The sequence below is a fragment of the Loxodonta africana genome, chromosome 5 (assembly GCF_030014295.1).
Source record: "Loxodonta africana isolate mLoxAfr1 chromosome 5, mLoxAfr1.hap2, whole genome shotgun sequence".
Taxonomy (NCBI): domain Eukaryota; kingdom Metazoa; phylum Chordata; class Mammalia; order Proboscidea; family Elephantidae; genus Loxodonta; species Loxodonta africana.
The window spans coordinates 70,650,226-70,674,913 of record NC_087346.1 but is presented as its reverse complement, the minus strand read 5'-3'; the positions used below and the strand labels follow the sequence as shown (position 1 = coordinate 70,674,913).

Below are 24,688 nucleotides of genomic sequence, written 5' to 3'. Positions count from 1 at the left end.
TAAATCTCTTGTACCTAAATCTGAACTTTGAGTTTTTCAGAGTAAATTGTCTGCTTGGGAGAGACTGAGGGAAAGAATTTATGTGATACTCACTTGTTTGACAGTCTGCGCTGGGACTATCGGAACTGACATTCGTACTGGGGTTGCATTAACAACCACTGGCTTTGCTTTAAAAAGAAAAAAAAATGCTTTATGAAATAATTCCAATTAAATTTCCATGAAGAGTTATAATCCTTATGAAACCATCAGACATGAAATACTTTATTGTCTGGTTAGCTAACGAGTAAATACAATATTTATAAAAGATAGTATCTGAAACAGAAATATGTTAGCTCTCCCAAGTTATCCTCGTGAAAGAGCTTCCAGAATTCTCATGTGTTTCCTATTTTGAGTGATATTCAATCAGGATAGGTACCTTTCAAAATTCCTTAACCTATATACCAAGGAACTTATATCTAAAGTAGTTATAGTCTATCTACTTTATGATGGTGTATTTGTAGGCTCAAGACATGCTATTGAAAGTACTTCAAACTGTATCCAGATGACTTACACATTCTCTATTAAATCTAGCCAAATGAAATGCTGTATAAATAAAAGGACTACTACCATTCATGAACTTGAGTATCAACATCATTCTATACCATTTCTAACTGCCGTGACTCTATTTAAACCAGAAAAAATATTTATTATTCTGGCATAATTCAGTATTTACAGAACCTACAAAAAGGCAACACAGCATAAAGGTTAAAAATATGGGCTCTGAAGCCATAAGACCCTGGGGGTTCAAATCCCAGTTCTGCCACTTTCTAATTACTTAAACTCTCTTTGCCTATCCCCCCATGTGCAGTATGGGGATGATAATAGTATCTCTTACAGGTAGATAGAGTATGTTAGTTTGTGAAAATCAATTAAAGCAGTGCCTAACAAGAAGTGTTCAACAAATGCTAGCTGACATTATTGTTGTTGTCACTGTTATATAAATGGCATTGCAGACATTGTTCCAATGAACTAAGGTTCAAGGCATCTGCCCTCAAGGACATTACAGTCTAGTAGGGTAGATGAGGCAAGTACCGGAATAAGAAAAATACTATTAAAGAAGATGAAGTGCTGTGGGAGTCCACAGGAGAGAGAATATACACCTGAGAGGCTCAGAGGATGGGAATCTGGAAAGAGTGCATGGAAGACAAGTGTCTGCGATAGGTCCTACCCAACAGCCAGGCTGAAAAGAAGGCACAGTGACTGCAGGGAGGCATTCTGGGCAGAGGCAGAAGCATGAAAAGCGGGGGCTTGATGCAGGGAAGCAGCAAGGCACAAGAAACGCTGATGAACAGGCTCGTTTGGCTAGAACCTAAGGTTAAAGTCGGCAAACACAGGCAAAAAGGCACACTGTAGTTGTTTTGTTGAGGACCTTGAAGGTTAGGGCAGAAATCTGTTATTTTCAACTCAGAAGACAATGAGAAGTTTCTGAAGGTTTTTAAGTACAGATATATTATTAGAACAGCACAAAAAGAAATGGCATCTGGCAGCAGTGTGTAAAACAGAGTGGCACTGCAAGAAACAAGACAAGTCAAAAGTGTATCATGTTAGTCTGGGCAAAAAATGAGAGTCTAATCTAGGGTGACAGCCAGGGGAATAAAAAGGAGGGCGCAGATGCAAGAGACACAGTGGAAGTGAAAGGAACCTGACTTATCAACCAAATGGATGGTAGGAATCATAGGTATAAGGGGAGAAAAAGTGTAAGTCATCACAAAGCTTTCAAGTGACTGGATAAACTACAGTCATTAGAACTAAAAATTCAAGGATGAGCTGATTTGAAGGGAAGATGAAAGCTGATGTAGAAAAATTTTATGAGGGAATTCAGGAGAGAGGTTGGCACTAGACCTATGTTTGGACCAAAAGAACTGTCCTTTTTTACACGGTCTGCAGTCATTTCCACAGCCTACGGGAGGGATTTAAGAAGACAGTAAGGACATCTCTTCAGATTTTATTTATGCAAAGGTAAGGCTGGAGCCTGGTCTGAAAGACAGAGGTTGATATAATGCAATCTAGATTGCTCTGAATAATCAAAGAAAAATAACAGACTTTCTTGGATAGAAAGTCTGCTACAATATTATTTTTTACTTTTGGTGGGAATGGAAGCACTGATGGTATGAGGACAAAAAGTTGAGAGTCCTCAAAGAGGAGAATATTAGAGAGAGGTTACTCTGATCTAAAAGGGAGCAGACCCCTGAAGCAAGGTAACAAGCTGAAGGTGGGAGGGGGAAAGCAGGAGATGCCCAGAAAGAGTACAGGATTAGACAGTAGTGGTGGTTTGCACAACACTGTGGATATACTAAAAAGCACTGAATTGTGCACTTTGAAACGGTGAGTTTTATGGTATGTGAACTATATCTCAGTAAAGTTGTTATAAAAACAGAGTATATGGCCATGAGTTGTAGGAGAAGTGACATCTGACACCTGATATGAAATTGTTTCCAGTTCTGTTTTGATTATTCTGTTACCTTCAAGATTTAGTCAAGTTATAATCAACCACTGTTGGCTGGTCTCAGCAATACTTTAAGGAATTGAAGTGTGTGCCTGAATTCATGCTTGGGGCAGAGGACAGTGGACTCCCTGCTCCTTGGAGGGGAGATGATGGGCACCCTTCCAAGAGCAACAATTTTGAAGTGAGAGCAATAACCAGAGGAATTTAAGAACTTCCTGGTGGTCCTGAGAAATAAAGGGGGAGGGGTATGACCTGCATTCAGTCACATCCAATAATGGACTCATGATTCTTATTTGGATAATAAGGAGAGGGTACTAGCCCTCCACTTTCTCTCTCTCTCACACACAGACACAGACACAGACACAGACACACACACACACACACACACACACGGCTAGAAAACTTGGGAACTCCCTAGGTTTATATAGGTTTGGCATCTCTGTGCTGAGGTTTAACTGAAGCCTGAGGGATGCAGAAAATATAAAATGAAGTGGTCAGAAAACAGATACTATAAAATACCTAAGGAAGGGGAAGGTGTCGTGGCGACGTTATACAACTAAGTAGAGGTCTGTATTTCTCCTCCTCCTCCCTCACCTTACAGAACATTTCCACATTACTACTGCAGTTTTCATTAAAAAAAATTTTTTTTTTTACCTACTACGGTTTTCATAGAAGCTGACATAATCTTTTATTTTTTTGTCTCAAACAACTCTTAGAACAAGAATTCTGCACAAAGCCTTTGAAACAGCCTCCTCCCAAGCTTCAGAAATCATATCTGCAAGAGTTTGAGGCTTTTTAATTTCTTAAATTTATTCCCTCCCTCACCAAGATGGTAGGAGATCATATTCTGAAAAGGCTAACCAAGCACTCCTCTGAGCCCTTCTACTTATTGCCAGCTATCAAGCCAGCAATTAATATGGTAGAGCCTTTGAACATTGGTTGTTTGTTTTGGGAGGGGGTATACAAGATGAGCTCAATTCCCTTTGGCATTTAAGTAAATCCATCATAGAAAATCAGGCTCTTAGACATATCAGTACATTTGATTAAGTGGAGCAAATATTTAGTATATCTCCGATAAAAATTTTAAAATTAACTCATTATTTCTGTGAAATATATATACCCAGATCTTTCATGAGACAGGAGCGAAAGACCAAAAGAAAAATACAGGGTGATAATAAAGGAAATCACATCTGTGGTACATGTATGTGTGCGAGAGGAGGATACAGAGAGAGGGTGATGAGGAAGGTAGAGAAATCATGGGGAGAACACAGAAGAAAAGCTGAAGGTGAAAAGCAAAAAAGAGGCAAGAGAGCAAAAGGTGCAGCAATGGATTGCCGGGAGGCAAAGAGAATCAGACAGGTAGAGAGAGGCAGACAGACATAAACTTGGAAAAGAAGGCACCAAGAAATACATACAGTATAATTATGAAATGCCCAGGGCATTCTTCTACTCTTCCTGGACCTTCCTGTCTTTTCTACTTATACCAAAGATTTAATTCTTGCTAATGAGACAATCAGTGTTAACATCATACTAGAACCAGAGACTCAGTGTACTATATAAACAGAAACACGTATGTATAAAATATAACCAACTGTATCTAATTGACTGCCTTATAATCACCATGACACCTAATACAAAGGACTTGTAGCACCTCTCTTAGTACCCAGACAAGTTTAAGTACTAAGGAGAATATAAAACTTGATTCCCTTAGTCAGCAGTAAGCAAGCTTCACTTCTCCTCTCAGTAAGAACACTACGATAAAAGAGTCTCTTCTAAAACCCATTTAAACAGGAATTGGAAACCATAATTACTTGATATGTCTAATTTTAACAGAATATATATAGGGTCCCTATGAGCCGGAATCGACTCAATGGCACTGGGTATATGCTAGCATACTGATTCTCCCATGTCTCCTCCATTTTCTCCTTTCAGTAATTTAAAAAAAAAGAGGAGGGGTATTTTTTTTCTTTCCACAGTTGCCCTCAGGTGAATTAGCTATCAGCAATATAAAAAAAAAAAAAAAATTTTTTTTTTTTTAATAGCCCCAAACCTCTGAACTCTTAATAAAAACAAAAGAGTAACCAACTAGCCTTTAAGTCTTTTATTTACTTCTGGTAAACAATAAACCATTCACATGCCATCAACTGCTTTTTGACATCGCTGGAAGAGACAGCAGTCTTCCAAGGGAAAAATTATGGTCTAACCTGCAAACTACCAGATTCTGATAGTATCCTGATCTTTTCACATCATTTAATTTTTTAAAAAGTAGACAAATATGGGGAAAGGTTATGTGTGTGTGTTTGTATACTAGGTAGGGGGAAGGGTTAAACAAACAGAAAAGGGCAGGACTATAAACAGGAACATCCTCTAAGAAAAATACAACAGAGCAAAAGTATAGGGCATTTTAATCAACTTCTATTAGCAGTTACAGATTAAAAATAAGTAAAGGTTGAATGTGATACAAAGTTCTTGTTTATTATTTACACCTTACCTAATTAACATTTCAACTGACCATAACCCTATCAAGGGCTTCATGGTTTTAGAAAATAAGACAAATAATCTGGTTTCATCTAAATCTATACCATCTAAGATCACTAGCATAAATGGTAGGTTTGAAACCAACAATAAAATGGCTAGCCACAAACTGATGGGGAATTATGATTACCGGGTATTATAGCACACTCTGTACCAGCTTCCAACAAAATGAAATACCACACTTACATACAACTGTGACTCTATTTCACTGCCTTCTGCAACAGCTGCTGATTCAAACTCTCAACTGAAATACCACACTTAATCAGGATTTCAGCAAGAAAAGGACCAAAATTCTTTAATAATGTTAAAAACATTAAATACTGTTGGGGGAAAAAAAAAAAGGTTACTAACCTTGCTGAAGAGGCTGAGTGTTTGTACTGGGGTTCTGACTAACCGGCGGGGTTGAGCTACTGGCTGTCGTGGCCGTGACAAGGCGGACATAATGAAACTTGCTGCCGGGCACCTGAATCTGCTGGACGTTGGGAGCAGTTGCCAGAGGAATAATGGTCTTAAACTGTGATGTGCTCACACCTCCAACAGTGATGGTCTGCACAGCTGATTTCACTGCCTATTAAACAATACAACACTGCTATCAGTAATCTGGGATTTAACTTTTCTACTCTTTTTTACTTATGATAATTGCTCAGGTAAGAAGTATGTTCCTCTATTTCATCAAAAGCTGCTGAAAGGAACAACCTGTTCAAAGAGAAATGAAAAGAGTAGTAATGGACACAGGAGTGAAGTTAAAATTAATAAGTTCTACCTTCCATCTCCGACTCGATGGCAGTGGGTTTGTTTTTTTTGGTTTGTTTGTTTACCTTCCATCTCTAGCAGTTAACGTCCTTGATATTCCAGGTCATATGACTTGCTATGAAGAAATTATTACTTAATTTACAAGAACTTACATAAGTTTTGTTATCATCAGTTAAAATTGATTTCAAAAAAGGATTATTTTAAATCTCCCACTGTTAAGCTCCATATTCAACACAGAGAAGAAACAGGTATTTGGTTTTATTGTCACCCACCATATTAACTGACAAGTTTTGTATTCACATGTCCTAGAAGAGATAGTGCCCACAAAAAAAGCCCATCTTATTAAGCCTAGTCAATTCTGAACAGCTTATAATATTCCCCAGGTATACATGTATCTACTAATATACAGACAGGGGGCCAAATTCAGCCCAAAATTACCTTGATTTTAGTCATCTAGGGAACTAACTACATTTGGGTAAATCAGATCTGAGTCAAAACTTTCATTTTAATCATTTTTAATCCTTTCCCTCAGTCAGAAAGCAATTTGACTTTCCAGAGACATAAATGAAACATGAAAGGCAGTCTTTGAGATGTCTCCAAATTTGATATTTAGCCAATGTACAACAGAATGACATACAAAACAAAGGTTCAGAAAGCTTCTCTGACTAGTTCTATAGTATTATTTTATTAAAGAATTAAGTTCCTATCTATTCCTCAAAATACCTTCATCCTAACAGGCAGTTAACATATGATCAAGAAAATCTGTATTCACTATGTGGATAATAATTTCTAAAAGAAAAATTCTGAAGAATATGAACATTTTTATAAAAACTCAAGAAAAAAATAGAGGAATACCACACTAAGTTTGGAAACTCTACAGGCAATAGCCAAAGGAGATTACTTTAATATAAAATAATTCACATATTATCATTAGGTCCCATTGCGACTGAGTTGATTGAACTCAAAGTGATCCTATAGGACAGACTAGAACTGCCCCATAGAGCTTCCAAGGCTGTAATCTTTATGGAAGCAGGCTGCCCCATCTTTCTCCCAGGGAGCAGCTGGTGGGTTCAAACCACTGATCTTTCTGTGAGCAGCCGAGCACTTTAACCATTGCACCACCAAAAGCACCAAAAAGCAGATTCAAAATAAAGGTAAAAAATAACAACAGCCACAGCAGTCAGTAAGTTAGATGAAAATAGGAAAATTGAGAAAAGGGATAAAATGTGTACATATAGAACCTACTGAAAACCAAGCAATCTATGAAACAGTATGTATAATGGTGTATGAGACATAGTCCTTGATATATATTGGCTGAAAATGAGGAAAAAAATACTACCTTAAGACATAAGGTGCCTCAAAATGCATATTAGTTTATTAGTGATTACCAGGGGCTGCAGAAGGGGGATATGGGGAGTTGTTACTTCAAGGGTACTGAGTTTCTGTTTAGGGGGATGGAAAACATTAGAAAATGGTTAGTGGTGATAATGAATGTAATTAACGTCGCTGAACTGTACACTTAAAAATGGTTAAAATAGCAAATATCTTGTTATATATATCTTATCAAGAACCAGAAAAAAAAAACCTGACTTGATTCTGACTCATAGGGACCCTACAGGACAGAGTAGAGCTGCCCCATAAGGTTTCCGAGGAGCAGCTGGTGGATTCAAACTGCTGACCTTTTGGTCAGCAGCCGAGCTCTTAACCACTGAGCCACCAGGGATCCATATATCTTACCACAATTAAAAAAAAAAAAAAAAAGGAAACAAGGTATCTCAAACAATAATTCCATTTACTGAGTACTGAATATGTGTAGAGGACAATGCTAAAAACTCTATATAACATTATCTGATTTAAGTCTAACAATCACATTATGAGGCAGGTATACTAGGTATACCTGGTGGCGCATATGGTTAAGTGCTAGGCTACTAACCAAAAGGTTAGCAGTTCAAATTCCAGAGGCATCTCAGAAGGCCCGACAATCTACTTTTGAAAGATCACAGCCACCAAAAATCCTATGGAGTGCAATTCTACTCTGACATACCTGGGGTCACCATGAGTCCAAATTGAGCGGATAGCAGCTGGTGTGGTTTTTTGAGTTTACAGTAGGTATACCATGGCTGGAACCATACCACCTGGGCTGGTTTAGTTAGGTTTGCATGGTATTCTTTTTTCATCTCTTTACTTTCAACTTTTCTGTATCCTAAACTTTAAACTAGTATAACTTATAAACGTCATTTTTAATCAGCATACAATTCTGTTTACATTTAATTAATTTAGGGCTACGATTACACTATTTGAAAACCTTGGTGGCGTACTGGTTAAGTGCTACGGCTGCTAACCAAAAGGTCGGCAGTTTGACTCCACCAGGTGCTCCCTGAAAATGCTATAGGGCGGTTCTACTCTGTCCTATAGGGTTGCTATGAGTCAGAATTGACCTGACAGCAACTGGTTTGGTTTGGTTTTTTATTGTACTATTTGAGAAACCCTGGTGGCATAGTGGTTAAGAGGTATGGCATTTTGAATCCACCAGGCGCTCACTGAAAACTATGGGGCAGTTCTCCTCTGTCCTAAAGGGTCACTGCGAGTCAGAATCAGCTCAAGGGCAATGGGTTTATTGTACTATTTCCTATTTGTCTCACCTGTCCTACGTTCCTTTTTCTTGCCTTCTTTTGGATTAAGTAATTTCTTATTTCGTTTTCTCCTCTATTAGTTTGTTATTTTTCATTGTTACTTTTCTTTTAGTGGTTACCCTAGAGATTACAATGTACTATACAGGGATATAAATTAATACTTTATATACAACCCAGACAATCAAAGAACCACACAACACTAGTACCATTTATCCTTGTCCTGTCTTTGTGCTATTACTGTCAAGTATTTTACAGTAATTCTCCATATAAACTCCATAAAATACTCATTTAGAAATAACTACAAATTTACCCTTTCTGTCTTTCCTACATCCCCGTGCTTCCATTTTGGCATCATTTTCCTTATTCCTGAAGAACTTACTATGGGATTTCATTAAGGGCAGGTCTGCTGAAGAGAAACCCTCTCCATGTTGTTTCTCCAAAAATGTCTAATCCTCTCTTTATCTGTATTTAACCTACTGTTAAACTCACCTTCTGCATTCTTAATCTGTTTCAATTTTTCAATTTGAGAATATTCATCTCATTCCTTTTTATAGTTTCCAGTTCTCTGTTGAAATTTTCCATCTTGTTAAAGTCCTGAGTACATTTATCTTAGTTATTTTAAAAGTTTGTGTCTTGTAACTCCAATACCTGTATCTCTTGGTTCTGAATAATTTGGTCTGGTCCCTGGTATGCCTGATAAGCTTTAACTAAATGCTAAATATTGCTTATTAAAAACTAAAGAAGATAATTTGAGGCTTTGAATGAGGTTATATTCCTTCAGAGAGAATTCACTTTGGTTTCTGGCTGGCAGTTAGCATAGGGGCAGCTAATCTTAAACCAACCACAAACAGTACTGATCAGAAGCTGGCCTTCAATCACTGGGAGGCCTTGTCTAGTTATGGTTCACTCTTCCCCCATATAACTCTTCAGTGGCCCCAACTGAAGAGGTCCTTCTTCCCGCCCATTTGTGTTCCTCAAACCTCTTATCTGCTCAGCTCCTCAGCCTTTCTGTGGCTACTTTCTGTTCACTTTCAGTCTCTCAGCCACAATTTACAAATCAGCATATGCCCTATGGGGAAACGCCACATTGACCTTCAGGCTGGTCTCTCTAGGCTTCCCCCTACTCCAGGATCCTGGCCTTTGATTTTCTAATTCCTTGGTAGGTTTCCAATGTCTTCAAACAGATTTTTAAAATATTTTTTATTCAGTTTTTTGTGTTCTTGGTGGAAAGGTTGCTCTGCAACAAGCCTGCTCAGTATATTTAAAAAAAAAAAAAAAAAAAATCCAGACTGCCTAGGTTTTAGTCTAGGCTCAACCACTTCCTACTTTTATGACTTTGGGCAAGTAACTAAATTTTTCAGTGCCTAAATTTCCCCATCTGAAAACGTAAAGAACTTTCTCATAGCCCTGTTGTGGAAACTGGAGCCCTGGTGGCACAGTGGCTAAGAGAGCTCAGCTGCGATCAAAAGGTTAGCATGGCAGTTCCTGACGGAGGGGAAAAGTGGGGTGTAGAACTCAAGTTCTAGTAAAAAGACCAGACTTAATGGTCTGAGACTGGAGGTACCCCCGGAAGACATGGCCCCTGGACTCTCTGTTAGCCCAGAACTGAAACCATTCCCAAGGTTAACTCTTTGGACAAAGTTTAGACTGAACTATAAGACATAAAATGAAACTCATAAAGAGAGTGCTTCTTAGCTCAAGTAGATACGTGAGACTAACCGGGCAGCTCCTGTCGGGAGGTGAGATGAGAAGGCAAAAAGGGAAAGGAGCTGTTTGAATGGACACGGGAAATCCAGAATGGAAAGGAGGAATGTGCTGTCACATTATAGGGAGAGTAACTAGGGTCACATAACAGCGTGTGTATAAATTTTTGTATAAGAAACTAACTTGAACTGCAAACTCTCACTTAAAGCACAATTTGAAAAAAAAAAAAAAAAAAAGGTTAGCAGTTCGAATCCACCAGTCTCTCCCTGGAAACCCTAACAAGGCAGTTCTACTTTGTCCTGAAGAGTTGCTGTGAGTTGGAATTGACTTGACAGCAATGAGTTTGGTTGTGAGGATTAAATGAATTAAACTACATGAAGTGCAAATAGCTCTTGTCACATAATATAATGCTTGCTCTGGATTGAAATGTGTCCCCCCAAAATATGTGTTCTAAATTCTAACTCTTGTATTGTTGATATAATTCCATTTGGGAATAGGGTTTTCTTTGCTGTGTTAATGGGCCATTGTCAGTGTAGGTTGTGTCTTAAAGCAACCATTTTTGAGATATAAAAAGAGCAGATTAGGCACAGAAACAAGGAAGTATAAATGGAGAAAGACTGATGTCACCTGGAGATCACCAAGAAACAGAGGAAGAGAAGCTGAAAGAGACAAGGATTTTCCCCCAGCAGGGATACAAAAAACCTTCCCCTAGAGCTGGCGCCCTGAATTTAGACTCCTAAACTATGAGAAAGTAAAATTCTGTTCGCTAAAGTCACCCACTTGTGGTATTTCTATTACAGCAGCACTAAGAAACTAAGACAATGGTCAATAAATGTGAGCTGTTATTTGTATCATTATCATTATTACACCCATAATACAAGGGGAAACTGAAGCTCAGTGAGATTAAGTTCCCAAGGTTACACAACTAAAAAGTAGCAGAGCCAGGGTTTGAACCAGATCTAACACCAAAGCCCAAGACACTGTACTGCTTCCTACTGTAGATACTCAGTAAATATTTATTGAATGATTGAATAAAATTAAATAGCATCCAGTCCTAAGAACTCTGTTAAGAACTGAACTCCCACATCTTCCTCTAAGAAATGTGGAAGGTTTTTTTTTAATTAGTATACTGAATGGAAGAATAAGCAGTATTTTAAAAAACATTTTTATTTTCAAATAAGGGGTTTAGACTCACAAGAAATTAATAAACTAATACAGAGTTTCCCTGTACTTTTCACCCAGCTTCCCCAAAAGAAGAACATCTTATATAACCACAGAACATTATCAAAACCAGGAAACTGACATTTGGTACAATACTATTTACTATAGACCTAATTCAGGCTTCAACACTTTTTACATGCACTTTTTTTAATATGTAGTTCTATGAAATTTTATCACATATATAGATTCATGTAACCAGCACCACACTCAGGATACAAAATTATTCCTGTGCTATCCTTTACAGTAACACTCTTCAACCAACTCTAGCTCATGGCAATCATTGATTAAAGGACATTTTTAAACATCTAAAATACTGAATGACACTTAAAAGTTACTACTTAAAATGTGTAAAAGATAAAATAATTGAATATGATAGCTTGAAAGAATTCACGATTAGGTCCCTTCCTTGAATTACAGTGACCTGTGAAAGCCTACGTGAATGGCTCCCCTAGCATATTACATTTCCAGAGAAACAGTTCAAATGCATTCAGTAAAAATCTTCATTCGGAGTTATCTCTATTTCCTAAGTAACAGCTTTGAGAGCTTGGTTCAAAAGCAAATACTATCTTAATTTAAATTCAAAATAGCTGGCTAACCTCAAGAACATTTACTTAAACCAAAAAACAAAACCTGTTGCTGTCAAGCAATTCTGATTCATAGCAGCCTTACAGGACAGGAGAATAGCTTCATAAGGCTTCTAAGGAGCAGCTGGTGAATTCGAATTGCCAGCCTTTTGGTTAGCAGCCGAGCTTTTAACCACTGCACCACCAAGGCTCCATTTACTTGGAAGACTTTTAAAAATTTGTACTATTTACTAAGCCATTTCTATTTAAAGATTAATATTGTAGTTATGTATTAAAAAAATTTCTTTGATCATTATTTTCCAATTAGCAAAGGCCAAATGTCCTTGACTAATTGCAGACTTACGTTAAAAAACAAGGGCAACTTTAAATACTCTTCTTGTTTTAAAGATGAAGATTTTTTTCCCTTAATTTGGGAAAGCCTGAATTTGTTTGGCGTCCTGGTGGCGCAGTGGTCAGGTGGTTTGGCTGCTAACCAAAGGTCAACAGTTCGAATCTACCAGCTTGCTCCTTGGAAACCCCATGGGGCAGTCCTACTCTGTCTTATAGGGTTGCTATGGGTCAGAATTGACTTGCTGGCAACAGGTTTGATTTGCTTTTTAATTTGTTTACACATACACACCTATGTGTGTGTCCGTGTGTGTGTATGCCTCAACCAATATTGAAAAACTGTAAATTTGTAGGGATCTATATTGCCCTACGCTTTTAAAAAAACCTGTGACAATTTGTATATCATCATGGAAAAGCTATGTTTACATAATCCTAACTCCCAAACTTTCAGTTATTAAAATAAATATACCTACCAAGAACCAAATTTATTAGCTTTAAAATGCTTTAAAGACAAAAAAGACAAATGAGAAAGTGCGAAAAGATACATGTTCTATGACTAATAGTAGTCAACCCCTGAGATGATAACAGGCCTTTCAGCATTAATTAACTGACTTGTGAACATTACAAAATAGGTATAGGGCATTCATTTGCTGTTTTGTCATGGATATTAACCCAATTTATGTTTTATTCATAGTTATGAATTACAGTGACAAAGATGAATAATTTAAATGTGATGTATTAATATCTATGGAAGCAGTCAGACAAAGGGTCAAAGGACCATAGGAGGGCAAAATTAGACAACTATCTGCAAAATAAGGCATCATGATCAAAAACTAGCCCTACCAAGAATTAACACATATTATCAAGATAGGATAAATAACACAGTGTGGGACTGGCCCAGGAACAGGGTACTAAAGATGAAAGGAATCGAAAAAGAATACATATATAGAAAGCTTGTAACAAAAGCTGGCATCTCAAATCAGTGGAGAAATGATGACCTATTCAATAAATAATATGGAACAACCAGCTAGCCATCTGGGCTGAAGAAAACAGCTGGATCCCCATACTTCAATCCTTATAACACATTCCAAATCGATCAAAGATTTAACCTACAAAACAAAAACAAACAGTGACTGGGGGAAAAAAATGGATGAGTACTTTTTAAATATTACAGTAAGGAAGACGTGTAAGCAGGTTCAAAAACTCAAAATTCATACATGAAGAAACTATGATATTTTAATTAATTCAACATGTGAAATTTCTACAAGAAAAAAACAGACAAAACAAGCCAGGAAAATTTGTGTAACCACATTAATAACAAAGTAGTGACGCAAACAGAAACCTCTACACCAGTGTTCACTACAGCACTTTTCACAATAGCCAAAAGATGTAAACAACTGAAATGTCCATCAACAAATGAATGGATAAACAAATGCAGTATTTATACACACAATGAAATACAGGCAGTCCCTGGGTTACAAATGTCTGACTTAGGGACAACTCATACTTGTCCTTTGATGTTATGCAAATTTGCCCTCACTTTGAAACCACTGAACCAACTCCTACTTTCAACAAAATTCTTCATCACAATCACCTTCACTCACTGTCCCTGCAGCTCTTAAATCATTGAAAGGGTTTCAAGGCTTTTCTTGCACTAAACCAAACCTGTTGCTGTCGAGTCAATTCCAACTCATAGCGACCCTAAAGGACAGAGTAGAACTGCCCATACAGTTTCCAAGGAGCGCCTGGTGTATGCGAACTGCCAACCTTTTGGTTAGCAGCCATAGCTCTTAACCACTATGCTACCAGGATTTCCAAAGTAAGGCTAAATAAGAACTGTATGCACCTGTTCCGACTTGCCTACAAATCCTTAAAGATGCATTTGGGGCAGATCTCCTTCGTAACCTGGTACTGCCTGTACTACTCAGCCACCAAGAGAAATGAAGTCCTGTTGTGTGCACTACATGATAGAACCTTGAAAACATCATGCTGAGCAAAATAAGCCACAAAGGGACACATATCGTATAATCTCACTTACATGAAATAAGCAAATATATAGAAACCAAACATTATTAGTGGTTATTGGGAATTCAAAAGAGGTAGAAAACGGGCGTTTTTGCTTAGGGAGTATTGAGTTTTTGTTAATGGTGATACAGTGATTTAGAAAAATCAAGGATGGACCCACAATTTGAAGAATGGAATCAATGTCACTGAATTGTACATGTAGAAATTGCTACGATGGCATGTTTTCACCACAATTAAAAAACAAAACAGTAATTTCCTCAATACACTCTGAGTCCTTTTAAATCCAAAAGGAAAAAAAGACAAAGAACGCAATGGGTATCAGCGTTTATAGAAGATGAGTCCAAAAGACTCAAAGATTTTATTTTTTGAATACAAATTAAAATAACTTTTTATCAGTTAGATTGACCAAAACTAAAAATGGCAAATAATTCTCAACTTCAGGGAGAGAAAAGCATTCTTACACAATTGTTGGTATAATTAAAAGTTGGTCTACCAATGAAATAGAATTGAGAGTCCAGAAATAAACCCACACATTTACGGTCAAGTGATTTTTGACAAGGGTGCTAAGTCCATTTGGTGGGAAAAGAAGAATCTCTCAATAAATGGTGCTGGGAAAACTGGATTTCTACACGCAGAAAAATGAAATAGGATCCTTGCCTCATGCCATACACAAAAACAAATTCAAAATGGATTAAGGACCTAAGAAGGCAAACTAAAACCATAGAATTCTTAGAAGGAAGTGCAGGGGCAACTCTGTCAGGCCTAGCTTTTGACAATGGAGTATCTAATAACAAAAGCACAGACAGCAAAAGACAAAATAAATATGTGGGACCTCATAAAAATTAAAAACTTGTTCATCAAAAGACTTTACCAGAAAAGTTAAAATATAAGCTATGGGCGGGAAGAATATCTTCAGAAACCATATATCCAATAAGAATCTAATAACCAAAACACATGTAAAACTTTTACAACTTAACAACAAAAAGACAAAAAATCCAATCACAAAATGGACAAAAACCAAGGAAAAAAAAAAAAAACCATTCCCATCAAGTTGATTTCAACTCACAGTGATCCTACAGGAAACCCTAGTGGCATAGTGATTAAGAGCTACATTTGCTAACCAAAAAGGTCAACAGTTCAAATCTACCAGACACTCCTTAGAAAATGGGCAAAGGACGTGAATAAACATTTCACCAAAGAGGTCATTCAAGTGGCCACCAAACACAAGAAAAGCTGCTCAGCATCATTAGCCATCAGAGAGATGCAAATCAAAACCACTATGAGATACCATTTCACTCCCACTAGGATGGTTATGACAAAAAAAAAAAAAACAGAAAGTAACAAATGTCGGTGAGGACATTGGGAAACTGGAACCCTTAATCATTGCTAGTGGCAATGCAAAATGGTATAGCCATTGTGGAAAACAGTGTGGCAGTTCCTCAACAAAACTAAAAATAGAACTACCATATGATCTAGCAATTCCACTCCTAGGTAAATACCCAAAAGACATGAAAGCAGAGCCTCAGAGACTTGTACACCAATGTTCATTGTAGCACTATTCACTACAGCCAAAAGTTGGAAACAACCTAAATGCCCATTAACAGATAAATGGATAAACAAAATGTGGTTAATACATAAAATGGAAGACTACTCAGCCAGTAGGAGAAATAAAGTCTTGACACATGCTACAGTATGGATGGAGCTTGAAGACGTTATGCTGAGCAAAATAAGTCAATCACAAAAAGCACAAATATTGTATGACTTCACTTACCTAAAAAGACAAGAAAAGGCAAATGTATAGAAACCAAAGTTTATCAGTGGTTACCAGGGGAGGGAGGGAGTGGGAAAAAGGGGATTAACAGTGAAGGAATAATTGCATTGATTAAGGGTAGGGTTCCACAGCCCATTACTGTAATTGCGGTCAATAAATCGTACGCCTGTAAAAAGTTGAACTGGCAAAAGTTGTGTGATAAATATATTTACAACAACAACAAAAGAGTAGCTGCTGAGGCTGCTTACATACAACCAAACACCTCATGGGATCTTGTTTACGGGTGTGGTTTCATGGGACATCCCAATTAATTAGCCTAGTAACATGTTTAGCGCTTCTGTTCTACCTTCAGTTTGCTGCATAGTGCCTGAGGTGTCTTAAAAGCTTGTAAGTGGCCATTCGAGGCACAACAGTTGGTCTCGATTCACCTGAAGGATATGGAATGTGTAGCTAAATGCCTCCAAGAACAACTGCCTCCTTTCCTACTTATGCTAGAAGAACTGGATGGTTCCTGGCTACCATTACTAAACATTTTGATCAAAGATTCCATAAAAGAATCCTGATCAAAAGAGGGAAACTACAGAACAGAATTTCAAGTTATCATGGAATCCAGACTTTCGGGAGCTATGGAGGCTGGATGAAACCCTGAATCTTATTGCCCTGAGATAATCTTTAAACCTTAAACCAAAAATTTCTCCTGAAGTTATCTTAAAATCAAACAACAAATTAGCATAACTAATAAAAAAAAGGTCTGCCTTGAGCATTATGCTCTTTCAAGAACTATCTATATGGGATCAAACTGACAATACCAACTCAAAAGATTAGATATGAACCTTAGGAAGCAGTGAGTTTATGTTAATGAGGAAGGAACAACTCAAAAAAGGAGGGCGAGAATGCGCTACTCGAAGAATATAATCAACGTCACTAAATTGTATGTGTACAAACTGTTGAATTGGTGTATGTTTTGCAGTGTATTCTCAACAACAACAAAAAAATAGATAGAATTTGGGGAAAAAATTAGTCCAACCTTTTTAAGAGAGCAACCTGGCAATATCAAAATTTTAAATGCAAATATTTTTTAGCTAAGTAATTCATTTCCAGGAATTTATCTTACACAGTTATGTGCAAAAGAATGTTCATTAAAGTTTTAGGTTTTTTTGTTGTTGTTGTTGTTTAACACTGAATGATTAAAAAGAACTTACATGTCCATCATAGTGAGCTGAAAAATAAATTATAGTACATCCGTATACACCAAAATACTCGATGCAACCATTAAAAAGAAGGCAGTAGAACTATATTTACATTGGAACGAAATCAGATCCACTATAAAACTGAAAAAAAGAAAAACCAGAGAACAATTGAAAGTGTAAAAAATATATTAATAAGATGATTTAGGAAAAACGAACACTAGGTATTCAATGACATTAAGAGAATGTCTTGTTTTTTAAGAGTCCCTATCTTTTACATATAAAGAAATATCTACAGATATAATAAGATGTGCCTGAAAAAATCAAGTGGGAGGAGAGTCGTAGATGATGAAGCAAGGTAAATTGATAATTTTGAAGTTGAATGAAGTGTACATACGGGTTAATTATACTATTCTAACTTAAGATGTTTAAAATTTCTACAGCAAAAATGTTTTACATACTATATATGAAAATTAACTCAAAATGGATCAAAGACCTTAATGTAAGAACTAAAACTATAAAACTTTTAGAAGAAAATATATAGGCAATGCTTTGGGTCCTAGTTTTTAACACTGGATTCTTAGATATGACACCAAAAGCACAAGCAACAAAGACAAAATAGATAATTGGACTTCATCAAAATTAAAAAGTTTTGTTCATCACAGGACTTTAATAAAAAAGTGAAGAGGCAACCTACAGACTCATAGAAAATTCTGGGGACAATCTATCTGATAAGAGTTTAGTATTGAGAATATATTAAAAAATTCCTACAATGTGGCAACAAAAAGACAAATAGCCCAATCAAAAAACGGACAAAGGATTTGAATAGATATTTCACCAAAGAAAAGCAAATGGCCAATAAGCACATGAAAGATGCTTAATACCATTAGAAAAACTCAAATCAAAACCATAAGGATACATCACTTCACTCCCACTAAGATGACTATGAAAAAAAAGGAAAACAACAGGTGTTAACAAGGATGTGGAGAAAATAAAACTGCTGTGCATTACTGGCAGGATTGTAAAATGGTGCAACTGCTATGGAAAACAAAAAGTTAAACACAGAATCACCATATAACCCAGCAATTCCACTCCTGGATTTATACTCAAAAGATATGAAAGCAAGAACACAGATACTTGTACACCAATGTTCACTGCAGCATTACTCATAATAGATGGTAACAACCTAAATGTCCATTAACTGATGAATGGATAAACAAAATGATCTACATATACACAATGGAATATTACTCAGCCATGAAGAGAGATGAAATCTTGATACATGCCACAACATGGATGAACCTTGAAAACATTACGCTGAGTGAAATAAGCCAGACACAAAGGAACAAATACCGTATGATCTCACTTATACAAAATATCTAGAATAAGCAAACACATAGAGATAAGAGTTTTCCACTTACTTATATGACAGATCCAGGATAGGCAAATGTATATAGAGACCAAAGTTTATTACTGGTTAGCAGGAGCAGGAGGGAAAGAGATGGAAGGAAGGAGATAGAGGAAGTCATTGTTGAGGGGCACTGAGCTTCTACTAAGGATGAAAAAAAAATTGGAAACAGACAGAGGTAATGGTCACACAATATGACAAATAAAATCAATGTCACTGAATTTTACATGTAAAACAAGTGTTGAAATGGCAAATATTTTGAGACACATGTATACATATACGTGCATACACCCACACACACACATATATACATACATATACATACCACAATAAGGAGCCCTGGTGGCCCAGTGGTTAAGAGCTTGGCTGCAAACCAAAAGGTCAGCAGTTCAAATCCACCAGCAGCATCTTAGAAACCCTATGGGGCAGTTCTACTCTGTCATAGGTTCGCTATGAGTCGGAATAGTGTCAAAAGCAATGTTTTTTTGTTTTTTTTTTTAACACACAAAAAATTTTTTTTTAAATACGGCAATAGGACTTCACAAGTATTCAATCAACACAATATGTGAAAGCATAAAGCCAAATCAATATAAAGGGCCCTAGTGGCACGTTAAGCACTTGGCTGCTAGCCAAAAGGTCAGCAGTTCGAACCCACCAGTGACTCCAAGATAGAAAAGACCTGGTGTTCTGTTCCCGTCAAGATTACAGCCTAGGAAATCCTATGGGGCAGTTCTACTCTGCCACATGGGGTCGCTGTGAGTTGAAATTGGCTCAACGGTACACAACAACAACAAATTAATATATAACCTGTAGTTATATATCAATTCCAACTCATTAATCTTACAACAATGTCAAAGTTTATTAGAAAAACAGGCCCCTTTCACATCAAATCGTACTCATTGTTACCATGATCACTCCTAAACCAACCATGTAAGAGTTTCTGAAACAGCACCAGCATTCAACTTCTGAAACCACTGCCCGAAATTTGCTTTAACTCCCAACTTTTCAATATTGTCATTGCTCGTATCACTTCCTGCCTGGATAGTTGCAAAACAAACTTATAATCAGCTTTACTAACTCTAGTCTCTACCTGTCTTGAATTCATCATACAGATACTGCCTAACTTTTTCAAAAAAAAACTTTACTTTCATATTTTTATTATATCCCTTTTTGCTTCAGAAACACTCCATGAGTCTCTAGTTAATGCCTAAATTGGCTTTGAAGACTAGCCATAATGTGCCCTATCTTTATTTTCTCTTCATTCCCTCCAAAGCTTTACTAACTCCAATCAGACTAGTCATCTTACTGTCCGGTATGCACATCATATCTATTTTACCTCCAGTCTTTCACTCTTGTTGGCTAACACCACTCTAAATCATAGCCATGTAAAATCTTAGCTCAGGGATGCCTTCTCTCATCATCCCAACTGTGGCTGAATCCCCTTATACAGGATCTCATGCCACCATGAATCTTTTCTTGGCTTTCCAATTTTATATGTCTGTGAAATTATTGGCTTAATTTCTGTCCCCTCTCCATATTTAAGTTTCATGTGTCTTTTTTTTTCTCTCTATTGTACGCCCTCGCAACACAGGCATGAATACACAGCAGACATTCAATAAATATTTGCTAAATGGATAAATGAAGGGCATCAGGACTTATCTCTTCGTCTTTCCTCTGTACTTTCATAACACCTAGTCTACATTGCACAGCTAAGCACCCATTCTATTGCTCATTATTGTTTTATTTACGTTCAGTTTTGCCTGCCCAGCCATTGTAGGCTCTGCTATAGTTTCCACAGCCTCAGCACAGGGCATACACAGACCTCAATAAGTATTTGGCAACCACTGAAAACACAGAATGGAAGAATGTCTCTTTACAGCATCATTGTCAGGCTCCCAGTTTCCTGTCTATCTAATGCCCATTAACCTGTGTTAATGTAGAGCTGTTATGTATATATATGGAAGATTATGCTATAGACTGCTTGCTGCTAACCAAATCTATATTCTCTTCTGCTTTCCAGGCATACAGCCAGATTATATTTCTTAGCTTCCCTTGTAGTATGGTAAAATCACGCAACTAAGTCCTAGCCAGGGAGTGAATGGATATAATATGCAGACTTCAGGTCTGGCCCATGAAAGTGTGCAACATGTGCTTCTCCATGTCTTTTCCCCCCGCCAGCTGGCTGGAATGAAGATGGCCTGCAGGGAGACTGGGAGCATCACTCAGCTAGAATTCCTAGGTAACAGTATAGAGGAGGGCCACCCTTCCAGACCTGTTTGCCTGCCCAAAACTGGCAAGAAATAAACATATCGTGTGTAATTATTCATTTTTTATACTTTGATAGCATCCCTTACCCTACCCTATTTCAGGGGACTCCAGATGCCTAAATTAATCATTCTCTCAGGTAAACAGAGAAGAAATAGGGTGTTCACTGTTAAATCCCTGCAACACTCCCCGACAAATCACTAACTCAGGAAAACATAGAGAATCTCAAGTTAATAAAAATTCAATGAAGTGTAAATTAAGTATTAGTGGTTACCAGGTGTGGGTGGGAGAGGGAAAGGGAGAATGATTGCTTAGTGCCACTGAAATTCTGTTAACGGAGGTGAAGTAATTTGGAAAAGAATAGTGGCAATGGTTGTACAACATGATGAACATAATCAATGCCACTGAATTGTACGTTTAAAAACTGTTCAATCAGCAAACGTTTTATTATATATATTTTAACTACAATTAAAAAAAAGTAAATTAAGGTTGCTAAAAGTACAGTATTGAAATGGTCTTTAAATTACCTTCTAAAATTTTAAATCTATTTTTCTACTATTAAGGTAATATATACTCATTAAAGAAAATTCAGAAACTAAATGAAATGGAAAAGTTAAATAAAAATGAGGATTCTGTCACTCCAAAAACAAAACAAAAACACATTTGACCATTTTAGAGTACATTGTTCAAATATTTTATCATTTTAACAGATATCTATATGTACAGATATATGCTTTTTTTTTTCACTTAGTGTATTCAAGCTATATAGACAATTCTGTATCCTAGCAAGTGAACAATTCTAACTGAATGTACTAGAAGGCATTTAAAACTACATGTCAAAACCTGAACTCATCATCCACCCAAAACTTGTTCCTCCTCTTCTATTCCCCATCCTGATTAATAAAATATCATCTAAATGTAATATAAGCCAGAATGCTAGGATCATACTAGGCTCTGCTCTTACTCATTACCTAGTCAACTGATCTCATGTACTAAATATTTCTTACATCTGACTGTTCCTTTCTGTTATCACTGCCATTAATTGAATTTTAGGCAGACATTTTCTGAGAAGCAGTATAGTTAGCATAGTGACAAAGAGCATGGGCTCTCAGCTGACACCTACAGCTAGATTAAACAAAATACCTCGCTGTGCCTCCAAATACTCTTCTACAGAACAAGGATAATGGTAGTACCTCACTACAGAACTGCTGTGAAGATTAGAGAAGTTGAAACACGTAAGGTGTTCAGAAGAGCATTTGACATCTAATACATGCTATGAAAAATGTTAATAATTACTATTATTAGCCAGTACAATGGTCTTCAATGTCACTGACAGCCTCCAGTGTACCTTCCATAGTGCCAGGAGAATAACGTTTCCTCAACACAAACCTGATCTTAACCAACCTGACTTGTTTAAAACCCCTTGATGAGATTTCCGCTTTCAGTAATGAAAATTCAAAACAATCCTCCCACAGAGGACAACTAGAAAAACTGAATAAAATACATATTTTTTTAATATGCTTGAATGCATCAAAGAACTAATAGGGAAGAATTAACAGGCAAAGGCTAAGAGAAGACGGAAATCCAGAAAAGTGAGCCTGTCACTGGACCTCCTTTTTCCCTGGGGCATTTATCATACACAGATGAAGCTGAAAGGCCAATGAAAGCTTTTGAAAGCATTTTTGGGATAGGGGAACAAAAGTTAGATTCTGGGCCTACTTATAGTGGAGGCACTTGTAAACCCCTAATATTTTGGCTAGGAATGGGGGGAATAGAAAGCAAACCAACACTTATACAGAATGCACCTAAGCTTTGTATCATCTACATGATCCAGGAAATTCCCCACATTGAATTACAGTGACTCCAAAATACAAGTGTACCCTGACACCTGTGGAAACAAATGAAAATCTTCTCTAGAAGAAGACAAAAATCATTATAGAACTCATAGTACTATAAATGCTTTTAAAAAACATTTTTTACTCATACCAATTCTACTCAAATTCTTCCAAAACACATAAAAAGAAGGAATACTCACCAACTCATTCTATGAAGCCAGAATTACCCTGATACCAAAGCCAAGTAAAGACACCACAAACACAAGATTACAAATCAATTTCCCCCATAAATATAGACACAAAAATTCTCAACAAAATTTTAGCCAACAGAATCCGACAACATATCAAAAAAATCATAAATCATGATCAGATGGGATTCACACCAGGAATGCAAGGTTGGTTCAACATTAGAAAATCAATTAATGTAATTCACTACGTTAAAAAAAGAAAAGAAAAGACAAAGAATCACATGATCATCTCAACTGATGCAGAAAAGGAATTTGATAAAATCTAATACCCTTTCTGGATAAAAACTGTCAGCAAAATAGGAATAGAAGAGAAATTCTGCAACATAATCAAAAGCATATATGCAAAACCAGCAGCCAACATTACTCTCAATGTCCCAAATTCCAACGACATTCTTTACTGACATGGAAAAACATATCACCAACTTTATATGGAAGGGAAAGAGGCCCCGAATAGTCAAAGCAATACTGAAGAAAAATAAAGTAGGAGGCCTCACACTTCTTGATCTCAAAACTTACTAGTCACAGTAATCAAAATAGCCTGGTACTGGTTCAAGGACAGACGCATGTTGCTGCTCTTGTTAGCTGCCATGGAGTCGGTTCTGACTCAGAGCGATCCTGTGTACAACAAAACAAAACACTGCTCGGTCCTGTGCCATCCTCACAATTATTGCTGTGTTTGAGCCCACTGTTGCAGCCAGTGTCAATCCATCTCGTTGAGGGTCTTCCTCTTTTTCACTGACCCCCTGCTTTACCAAGCATGATGTCCTTCTCCAAGGATTGGTCACTCCTGATAATATGTCCAAAGTACGTGAGATGAAGTTTCACCATCCTCACTTCTAAGGAGCATGCTGGCTGTACTTCTTCCAAGATAGATTTGCTTGTTCTTCTGGCAGTTCATGGTATATTCTATATTTTTTTTACCAACACTTTAATTATAAGGCATCAATTCTTCAGTCTTCCTTATTCACTGTCCAGTTTTCATATGCATATGAGGCAACTGAAAATACTATGACAGGTCAGGTGCACCTTAGTCCTCAAAGTGACATCTTTGCTTTTTAATACTTTAAAGAGGTTTTTTTGCAGCAGATTTGCCCAATGCAATATGTCATTTGATTTCCTGACTGCTGCTTCCATGGGCATTGATTGTGGATCCAAGTAAAACGAAATCCTTGATAACTTCAATCTTTTCTCCATTTATCATGATGTTGCCTATTGGTCCAGTTGTGAGGATTTTACATAGACTAACGGAATAGAATTGAAAATCCAGAGTAAATCCATTTATTTATGGGTAGCTGATTTTTGACAAGGGGTCAAAGTCCATTCAATGGGGGAAGAAAACTGACTCTTTAACGAGTGGTGCTGGCAAAGCTGGATATCCATTTACAGAAAAGTGAAACAGGATCCATACCTAACACCATACACAAAAACTAACTCAAAATGGATCAAAGACCTGAAAACTAAAGCTAAAACTATAAAGTTCCTGGAAGTTTATTTAGAGACAAAACTATGGGACCTAATTTTTTTCAGTAATAGAACACCAATATCGAACACAATTTCAAATGCACAAGCAACAGAAGACAAATTAATTAGATAATGGGTCTTCAAAAATCAAATACTTAGGCTCACCAAAAGACTTTATCAAGAGAGTAAAAAGGGGACATATAAACTGGGAAAAAATCTTTGGGAATGATATATCTGATAAGGGTC

General features: G+C 36.9%; 1 protein-coding gene across 5 annotated transcripts in view; it reads right to left on the bottom strand.

The window, feature by feature from the left end:
• The window catches only part of LIN54 (lin-54 DREAM MuvB core complex component), an 81,346-nt gene that overhangs the window by 15,861 nt on the left and 40,797 nt on the right, over window positions 1-24,688 (bottom strand). For all 5 annotated transcript variants that reach the window (XM_003414114.4, XM_010594095.3, XM_023553310.2 and 2 more), the window contains exons 5-6: window positions 5,372-5,588; window positions 94-167 (exon numbers count right to left, since the gene is read on the bottom strand). In XM_003414114.4, the coding sequence (XP_003414162.1) occupies window positions 94-167; window positions 5,372-5,588 (291 nt within the window). The remainder of the gene's footprint in view (window positions 1-93; window positions 168-5,371; window positions 5,589-24,688) is intronic.